This window comes from Chenopodium album, chromosome 3, assembly GCF_948465745.1.
Source record: "Chenopodium album chromosome 3, dcCheAlbu1.1, whole genome shotgun sequence".
Classification (NCBI taxonomy): domain Eukaryota; kingdom Viridiplantae; phylum Streptophyta; class Magnoliopsida; order Caryophyllales; family Amaranthaceae; genus Chenopodium; species Chenopodium album.
The window spans coordinates 48,181,310-48,192,229 of record NC_137836.1 but is presented as its reverse complement, the minus strand read 5'-3'; the positions used below and the strand labels follow the sequence as shown (position 1 = coordinate 48,192,229).

At 26.3% G+C, this 10,920-nt stretch overlaps 1 protein-coding gene across 1 annotated transcript; it reads left to right on the top strand.

Moving 5' to 3' along the window:
- Positions 1 to 3,140: 3,140 nt before the first annotated feature.
- LOC145625085 (protein FAR1-RELATED SEQUENCE 5-like) lies at positions 3,141 to 3,853 on the top strand. The gene is made up of 2 exons (XM_081678167.1): positions 3,141 to 3,176; positions 3,461 to 3,853. Exons 1-2 carry the CDS (start codon positions 3,141 to 3,143, stop codon positions 3,851 to 3,853), a joined length of 429 nt encoding a protein of 142 aa, XP_081534293.1.
- The last annotated feature ends 7,067 nt before the right edge of the window (positions 3,854 to 10,920 follow it).

Below are 10,920 nucleotides of genomic sequence, written 5' to 3'. Positions count from 1 at the left end.
AAAAATAATTTTTTGAGAGATATGATTTATTTCCTGCCCTAAATAATATAATACCTGACTAAAAATATAATAATCATGAAAGAAATAATATTATTTCTGATTTTTAATACAATGGAATAACTTAAATCACCTTAATTCCTATTATATGAAACTTTTAATCTATTATCTGACTATAATACTTTAAATGCTGACTAATATATTATTATGCCTGACAAAAATAGAAGAATAACTAACGTTAATTATATAATATCTGACTGTTACTCTTTAATTCCTGACTAAAATATTATTATTCTTGAGTAAAATATTATTATGCCTTACATAAATCAACCAATCCAAAAATGTAACAACTGACTAATAAAATCTAATTCCTGTCTAAGTTAATCTTATTTCTGAGTTAAAAATATTAATTCCAAAACACTGATTAAAATCTGAATATATTGAAATACTGATTAAAATATAGTATTATCTGTCAAAAATTATCTAATATCTGACTATAGAATATGAAAACTGAATTAAATTTTACAATTCCTTACACAAATACAACAAAAATAATTTCTAAGAAATATGATTTGATTCCTGCCATAAATAATATAATAATTGAGTAAAAGAAAAATAATCCTGAAAGAAAAAATATTGTTCCTGATTAAAAAAGAATGTTAATTCCTGCATAAATTATTATAATTCCAAACTAAAATAAAACTGTTCCTGTTAAAATTAATCTAATTTCTGAACGAAAGAATTATATTCCTTATTGAGGTAATATAGTGCAATTATTCAGAAGTGTTTTTTCATTCACAAACATTATGTACATAAAAGAAAATTAACAAAAACAAAAACATAAGTCCAAATTAGTATATATTTCTTCATAATATTTTGTCATACTTGTGACAATGCCTTACAAAAGCAAATGAACACTGTCACTTTAAACTATATAAGATCATAACAATTCTATACAAAACATTGCTTTTTAATTAAAGAAAAACATATTTACAGAGCATTTAAGCTAACCTAATCTTCTTCTGCGGCCCGCCAGGTTGAATAGCTTCCTCTCTCTTTCTTTTCTTACTCCACATATCTTCCTCATCCCTAAATAGCCATCGCAACCCATCCAGAAATTCAGCCCAATCTTGAACCATTGAATTATGAAAGCCATATCCATTATGCCTCATAATATCAGTTGCAAGCCACCACCTTTCACTGGCCTGCCTGGCTCTAACTACATGAGGAATCCAAGTATTTAAATACCATAATTCATTCCATTGCTTACAAACACAATTACACATCGCTTGCGCTCGAGGGGTGCACTTAGGAAAAATATACATGCATAAGATTTCAGGAACAGATAATGCATGTGGAGAATCCTCTACAGCAGCCATGTAATGAGGGTCGTCCATTGGATCCATTTGAAATACTACGTTACAATATACTTGAATTTGAATAAAAATTGAACAAAACTGATAAATAGTCTTTGTTGAAAAACTGGAAATGGATGGTTTTTTTAACAAACAGAAGAGATATATGAAAGGGTGTATAGATTTTTTTGAGAGTATGATGTTTGAAATACTTTATTTATATCAGGTTTCACTGCGCTTTTTCCAAGTAATTAAATTCTAAATCAATTAATTCATCATTTCCTAACTTTTTATCTGCCCACGTAATAATACTTAGTCCTAACATAAAATATTGTTATATAATTACTGCTTATATTTCTAATTACTGATAAATTTAAACCAATATATGAAAATTTAAATCTATTATCTGACTAAATATATAAAAATTTTACTAACAAGTAAATACCTTTATTATTATAATTGACATTATTAATCAAATATCTGAACAAAATTGCTAAACATCATTTGTTGAAAAACTAGAAATGAATTGTTTTTTTAACAAACAGAAGAGAAATATGAAAGGGTATATAGATTTTTTTGGGAGTATGATGTTTTTTTGGGAGTATGATTTTAAAATACTTTATTTGTATCAGTTTTTACTGTGCATTTTCCAAAGTAATTTAATTATAAATCAATTAATTCATCATTTCCTGGCTTTTTATCTGCCCACGTAATAATATTATAATTATTGACAAAAAAAATAACCTATTATATGAAAATTTAAATATACTAATTTTTGACCAACAAGTATTTTACTGAAAAAAAAGACAATACATGAGAAACCAAAATAAAATAAAAGTACATTACTGAAATATACTTGATTTCATATACTATTTCGAAAATATAATATATCAAAAAAAAAAAACAAAACAAAACCCTAGAATCTTAATCATCTTCTTGAGATTTTAAACTTGTTTTTTCTTTTGATCTTCTTTTTCTTCTTCCTGTTTCTTCTTTTGTTGATCGCCTTCTTTCTTTTTTTTTTGTTTTGTTCTTCCTAGAATTTTTCTTCAACCCTCTTTCTCTTACTCAGTTCTTCGATTTTGTTCTTCTCAACTTTTTCATACAGCTTCATCAACCCATTCTTCACTCTATCTCTTCTCTCAAGTAGATCATTTAATCTCTTTTCAAAGTTATCAAAAAAATTTTCTTCTGGATCGTTTGATGAAGTAGAAGACTGAGAATTGTTTTCCATATTTGAGGAATAAAGAAAAAGAGTATGTTTTAGGAGAGAGAATATACATAAACACAAACATGCAAAATGTATGACCAATTCTTGGTTTTATAGACAAATATAAGAGATTAAAAAAATATTTTACTTTTAGAATAATTTTCTACGAATAATTCTTATTCTTACATTTTTGTCATCTTTATCCAAAAGTCTTGGTAAATATCTTCATGTTAAATATCTTTATTTTAAATATCTTTATCCAAATCACAAAGTACTGAAAGCAACTCTAAGTAAAATCAAACACTAGTAAAACAATTTTTGCTAATTTCTGTATTAAAAATGTTTTCCCTGAAGAAAATTCTACAATACTTGATTTATTTTATCTAATATCTAACTAAAACACTTTAATTCCTGACTAATAAATTGTTATGCCTGCAAAAATAGATTAATAACTGACGTGATTTATATAATATCTAACTTTGACTCTTTAATACTTGACAAAAATTTATTAATTACTGCCATTATATATCTAATATCTGACTATATAATGAAATTATTTGATTTATGTTGTCTAAATAATGACTATAACTTTGCTAATTCCTAATGAATATCATGTAATTCCTGATAAATATAATCTAAACACTGATAAAAATATATCAAATTGTTCTATAATTGTTGAAGAAAATAAATATATAATTGACATTATTTGTTTAATATGTGATTAACACACTTTAATTCCTGACTAAAAATTTGTTATGCTTGACAAAAATAGATTAATAACTGACTTGAGTTATATAATATCTAACTTTGACTCTTTAATTCCTGACAAAAATTTATTAATTTCTTCCATTATTTATCTAATATCTGACTACAAAATGAAATTATTTAATTGTTGCAGGTTTATCCAAATTCAAGACATAGGCTATGTCTATGGCATTTGCAAAAGAATTTTGTATCACACTTTGGAACTTTAAAAAACAACCCTGAATTCAAGAATATGTTTCACAAGTTCTTAAGTGGCTGTGATTCAGAATCAGAATTCGAAGATGTCTGGAACAAGATGGTTCAAAAATATGGATTAGAAAAAAGAGAGTGGTTTGATAGGTTGTTCGGGCTACGAGAAAAATGGTGCACTGCTTTGAGCAAGGATATTTTCTCTGCGGAAATCCTTTCATCTCAAAGAGTAGAAGTAACAAACAGAGCAATTTCATTTAAGGCCAACAGAACCACTAAACTTTTGGAGTTCTTTCATATATTTGAAGCTACTGTGAGAAGATGGAGAAGCACTTAAAAGAGTGACAACTTCAGATGTACTACTGAGAAACCAAAAATAAAAACAAAAATCTTTAAACATGCTGCTGAAGTTTATACTCTGAACTTATACAAGGATTTTAAGTTGGAATTTGAGACCAGCCTAGGAGCATATGCAAAGGAAAAGCCAACTTCAATGCAATACGTCAAATTCTTTGATGTTTCTCTTGATGAAGATTATATGTACACCTATCAAGTCATATATCACTGTCAAAACAATGAATTTATGTGTTCTTGTATGTGCTTCACAGAGACTGGATTGCTGTGCTTTCACATTATCAAGATAATGCAAATGTACGACATACATGCTATACCAGAGAGATACATTCTGAAACGTTGGACCAAGCTTGCTAAATCAAGGATATGGGATGAGAATGAATCAGGTACGTACATACTTTGTTATTTTAAAATTTATTACTTGTTTATTTAGTATAAAATAAAAATATCTTTATTTCTGAGCTAAATATTTTAATTACTAACATAAATAATTTCCTAACATAGAAATGTAACAGCTGACTTAAATAGTATAATACCTGGCCTAGATAATCTTATTCCTGACCTAAATAAAGTAATACCTGGTCAAAAAAATTTAATACATGAAAAAGATAATATTATTCCTGATATATTCAATCTAATTTCTTATTGAAACAATTTTATTCCTGAAATATACAATCTAATTCCTGAAATATTCAAATTAATTCCTGATTAAAATATTTTAATACCTGACATACAGAATTTAATTCATGACAAAACAAATCTAATAAATGACAAAAATAATCTAATTCCTGAAGATAATGAACAATGAACAACATATTATAATCAGATACAAATATTATTATTTCTGAAAATCATAGTTTAATATCTGATACAGATATTATTATTTCTGATATAAAATCAGATTTATTACAAACATAATCTTAATATTAAAAAACTTAAACATTGGTACCATTTTCTGCTTCATTAGGAAGCCTTTCAGTACCATCAGCATTAAAAATTCTAATGTAAATGGTATCACGATCATGGTAAATATCAAGTCTGTCTCCAGGAACTATGTTGTTAGTAGCTACGAAGTTTTCCCATTCACGATCAATCAACATACCACCATACCCTGTATCTTGTGGTATGCTTATGACTCTTACTTCCCAAAATCTATCTTCTCTGCCATTATTCCCAGCATAGACTCTTACATGATGCCTGAATTTTAGAAGAAAAAACTTCCATTCTGCAGGAAGTGGCTGAAATTAAAAAAAAAAAATGAAATCATTAAGTTTTTACTAAAACACAAAACAAATTTATAAATTTAAAACGTAATGTAAAATATATTTACCATACTAAGGCGATGAATTGTTTTGAAAGTAATAGTGCATTTTTCTTTATTTGCGTAGAAATCAGCCATTATCTTATAACTCTTGATTATATGAAGAAAAATATAACCTATTGTTACAAAACTGCACCTTTTATAGAAACAATGTATATATTAATATAACTCTTTTAATAGAAAAAACTTGATTTAGAACAGACTTTAAATAGAGAAGAGTTATGTATGAACAACAATAATTAATCTGTAATTTAACAGAAAAAATTATAACCTCAGTCAAATTTAAATGAGTTTTTAATGATGCAATAAATTACTTTTTCTAGATTAGAATGACTTTTCAATGATGCAATAAATTACTTTTCAGATTTATAGAACTTTTTCATGACTTTATTCACTTTTGTATGACTTTTTTAAGAAATGCAATAAATTATTTTTTCAGATATGTATCAATTTTCAACAATAAAAATTTTCTTCTTGAAAAATTTGATATTTCTTCTGACAAATAAAATTTATCAGGAATAAAATCAATTTTGTCAGAAAACTTATGGCTCAAACAGAAAAAAATTATCATGGCATAGCTTATTGCTGACTTTTCTTACTTTTTTCATGACATAAATAATTTTATATCTGATATTATAATATTGTTTTAGCAGAAAATTATAACATTATTCCTGAGCTGCATGTTTTATTCCTGAGTAAAAATTTTCTTATTACTGACAAAAATGTAGTAATCTGTTTTTTTTTTGGTTAGGAAATTCAACTACAGATCATTCATTAATAAACACTCCTTGGAGACAATCAATAACAAAGAATTTTTACAACCTTGTGACAATATGTCAAGGGAATGAAGAAGCATCAAAAATATGTGATGATGCTTTGGAACAAATGTACAAATCTGTAAGGAAAGTGTTCCAAACAAATGAAGAAAAAATTCGTGAACTTGATGAAGAAGAAGAGAGAAGAAATACAGTAAAAGATCCAAAACGGCCAAAAACAAAAGGAAGGCCAAAGAAGAACAAAAGAATTAGAGGACATTTTGAAAGAAGAAGAACAACAACAAGAGATCCAAATGAGTTTGGAACAATAACTCCAAATCCACAACTCATTTAATATTTCCCTACTGCTGACTTCTTCTATCATGAGGCCAATCTTCAAATATTTTTTTTTATTCAAAATAATTGTAAAAAATACTATATTTTGGTATTATAAGGTTTGATATTTTTTTATTACTCCTGAAAATAATTATTTTATTTTCTGATTAGGACAATGTTATTCCTGACTAACCTAATTTTATTCCTGACATAAAAAATCTTATTGCTGACGAACTCAAGTTTATTCCTGACTAACCTATGTTTATTCCTGACTAAAACAATTTCATTCCTGACTTAAAAAATCTTATTACTGACTAACTCAAGTTAATTCCTGACTAACTCAATTTAATTCCTGATTACCTTAAGTTAATTCCTGACTAACATAATCTTATTCCTGACTATATCAATTTATACTCTGAACTTATACAAGGATTTTAAGTTGGAATTTGAGACCAACCTAGGAGCATATACGTCAAATTCTTTGATGTTTCTCTTCATGAAGATTATATGCACACCTATCAAGTCATATATCACTGTCAAAACAATTCATGACTAGATCAATATTTTAATTCATTAAAAATATTTGTAAAAAATATTATTTTTAATTCTAGTATATTTTGATTTGAGATTTTAGATTTATAATCAAAATTAAGTTTTGATAATTTTTATTATTCCTGACAGAAAAAAAAAAACCTATTCCTGACTAACATGTTTTATTTCCTGATAAACATCACTCATTTCTTAAATATAATTTCTGAACATAGTAATGATATTACTGACTAATATTATTTATTCCCTGATAATATTCTCTCATTCCTTGAATATTATCTCCTAACTGAGTTTTGTTTTTCTTGATAAAAATAAACTAACTTATTCAAAAACACGCATGTACACCTAATTGATAAATATTAAGGAAAAGCAAAATATATACATATATAAATAACTGTATAAACAAAGTTTATCAACCAAAACAAACCTAATATTTAACTACAAAAAGGTAATATATATACAAAATAAAATTATCTAACTTTGGTCTATATTCTGCTGTTTTTCCATTTCCTGTAGTTTCTTCTGCTCCAACTTGTATCTCCTATCTTTTTCTTTCTGTATAGCTTCTACATCCTTTTTATATTGATCCTCAAGCTTCTTCCTTGCATGCCGAGCTTTTAAAATTTTGTCTTTGTTAATAGAAAATTCAATGCAAGAATTCCATAATTGCTTACGCAAAAAATTGTCTTCTCTATTAACCAAATTATATGCTATTCTGCATCTATACAACTTCCAATTTTGTTTCTGCAAATTTATACAAAAATAAAGAAATAAAAACACTAAAAAATAATTAGTTTAAATAAAAAAAATATCAAGACAGAAAAACATTTACACTTTTTAAATCAATTAGTCCTCCATCAAATCCATTGTATTTTTGCATACACATTAATGCAAAAGGCCCACAATCATAATTTTCAGTGCTAGTCTTCCAACTAAAAACTGGAGTATTCCATGTCAAGGTAGGAACCATATTTGCTAAAGGATGTCCTTTACTTTGCAAAAAACGATGAAAAGCTTTGATCTGTAAATATATATATATATATATATTTTTATATATATATAAACATCTAAAAGTATAATATTTTAGAAACAAAATGAAATAGTTACTAGACAAGAAACTTACCAAATACTTATCAATTAAATCCAAGTCAGATCGATCAATGTCAGTCTTGTTATTTATCCAATCTATACATGGAGTTATGTGAGGAATAAGATTGAAAACCATCAGAGTGTAGTGATTTTTGTACCAAATGGGAAAGATTAACTGCAACAATAAAAAAAAAAAAAAGATAAATTATTATAAGTTTTTTTTTGACAGAATAAATTATTATAAGTTATAGACCGATACCTGACTTAAACTTTTATATTTTTATCTGTTAGTTTTATAAATCATAAGAGTATAGTTTTATATGAGTTTTATATTACAATGTCTGACTGAATGATAAATAACATAAATAATCTAATACTTGATAATTCCTGACAAATAATATCTAATTACTGATTATTTTAATAAAATTCCTAACAAAATATTGAAATCTTTGATAATTCCTGACTAAAAATATCTAATTACTGATTATAATAATATAATTTCTGACTAAATATAATAATAATATATTATCTTAAACTTGACAATGTTAAATCCAAAATTTGAACTCTTAAGAGTATAAATTATTAATATCTGACTAAAATTTAATTCCTAATCAATATACCTTAATTCCTTAATAGAATAATAATATTTAAGACTTAAATTGTTAAGTCTGACAAAATACAACAATACATGATATAAATCATCTAATATTTGACTAAGCATAGTAATTCCTGACTAATAAAATCTTATTTCTGATTATAATAATCAAATTTATGATTAAATATTGTAATGTTAATCCAACAGTGTAAAATCTAAGATTGTCTAATTACTACATTAAATATCTTTATACATGAAAAAAATAGATGAATACCTGATTATAAAAGCTAGTATTTGAATTTAAAAATATATTACCTAAGTAAAAACAACAAAATAAATTTAATAACTTAACTCTGCTTCTGTTATGTTTAAATTTGGAAAACGATCAACCCATTTTTGAGTAGCAGCATAAACATCATCAGCATCATGTTTTTTCAATTCCATATTGAGCTCAAATTTTTTCAACTTCTCCTTAAAAGTTGCATATTCTTCTGGATTATTTTCCAAAGAATTCAAAATTTTTTCCGGTTCTTTTATCTTCTTCACATCTTTTTTGTAATTATCTCTCTTTATTAAATATCTCTGTACAGAATCCTATAAAACAAAAAAATTGAAACATATATTATGTTATATACATATAAATTATAAACATTATAAGTAAAGATAAAAAAAAAAAGAAAAAAAAACTTACAGCAACTCCAATAAAAAAAACAAATCTTTTGTACTGAAATATTCCTCTGTCAGCTATTTTGCTCTCTTCAAGATTCAAAGCAGAAGCCCAAGTATCATGAATAGCACTATTAATCCAGACAGAGGGGCGCACCGAACAAAACTCCTCTTTCACCAAAATAATATCGCTTTGGGAAAGATCTTCACTTTTAAACTGACAGATAACATCATCTGTATCTTGCACATACAGTCTGTTATTACGCACCTTAACTCCCTCATCTTCTCCTGTAGGATCTAACTCATGCTCCTCATCATATTTTCTAAAAAAGAGGAAGTCACACACATATATCTTTCATGCTCAGTTAAATTTTTCAGATACAAAGGCTTATTTTCCTGCAAACTCCTAGAGACAATCATTTCTCGATTTTGAATCGGAATCTTATCAATAGGGGGATCTACCCAATCTGAATCCAAACTAGATGCTTCCAAATTAGCCTGCAATTCCAACAGCTGTTTATCTCTTAGATATTGTGATCTCTCAGCCTTTTTTTTTCAGCATATGCATCAGCAGCAATAAATTTAATTTCAGGAGGGACATTTTTATCAGTAGAAACTTTGTCCACATCAATTAACTGAATGTGAGTTTTAGGAGGCTGAGGCCCTATTTCCATAAACTCATCTTGAGATAATTCAGCAGCAGTAGGAGTAGGAGTTTTGTCTATTACAATAAGGGTAGGAAGAGGAGCACTAGGAGATTTTACAACTTCAGTTGGAACAGATTCATTAGCAACCGTTTCCGTTTCAACATATTTATTTCTCAATAAATCTAAAACTTCAGTTGTATCTCTAGGCTGAGCTTCCTACAGAAAAAATATTATGTATTAAAATAAAAAACAAATAACTTAAATACAAACAATAATAACCTATATTAGTTATTGAACTAAAATTTCTAATTCCTGATAGGAATATTCTCATTACTAACAAAATTAATCTAATAGCTGATTGAATAAATCTTTTTCCTGATTAATAATGTGTTATTTTGAAAAAAAGAAGTAAATTTCTGATCAAAAACTTATTATTCCTGACTAAAATATTCTTACTACAGATAGAGGTAATCTAATAACTGACAATGACAACTTTATTCCTGATGATCATCTAGAGTTAAAATTTACATCTGAACAAAATTTTATTATTTCTTGCACAAATCATCTAATAACTGAGTAAAATATAATTATTCCTGATACAGTAAATCTAATTAAAAACCCAACAACTATATTTTACATTCCTGACAAAAATATTTCAATTACTGACAAAACTTATATAATATCTGATAAAATAAATCTAATTCCTGACCAGAATAATTTAATTCGTGAAAAAAATAACAAAAAAAATTACCTGATTCACAACATCAATAGGTGATTGATCTTCTTCTGTAACTTTACTCTGACCAAAATCATCAGATTTAGTAAAAACCTGAAAACATATGTATAACAGAAATAAAAAAATAAAAAAAATTATTTATATAAAATATTCAATTTTAATACAATAATTACTAGTATTTTAATAAATTATTTAAATAAAACACAAATATTAGACCTTAGATGTGCTGTCATCATCTTTGTCATCTTTTGTTTCTTCTTCAACAGTTACCGGAATTTCTTTTTCGGTAACTTCTGCAATTTGCTCCTTTGATGGTTGAGGAGAATTGAAGAAGGAGTAGGGGTAATTAAATTAAG

Coding starts and splice junctions, on each gene's coding strand:
- LOC145625085 (XM_081678167.1), top strand. CDS start 3,141: ATGACTATAACTTTGCTAATTCCTAATGAATATCAT. Junction 3,177..3,460: donor TAATTCCTAATGAATATCAT/GTAATTCCTGAT, acceptor TAATTGTTGCAG/GTTTATCCAAATTCAAGACA.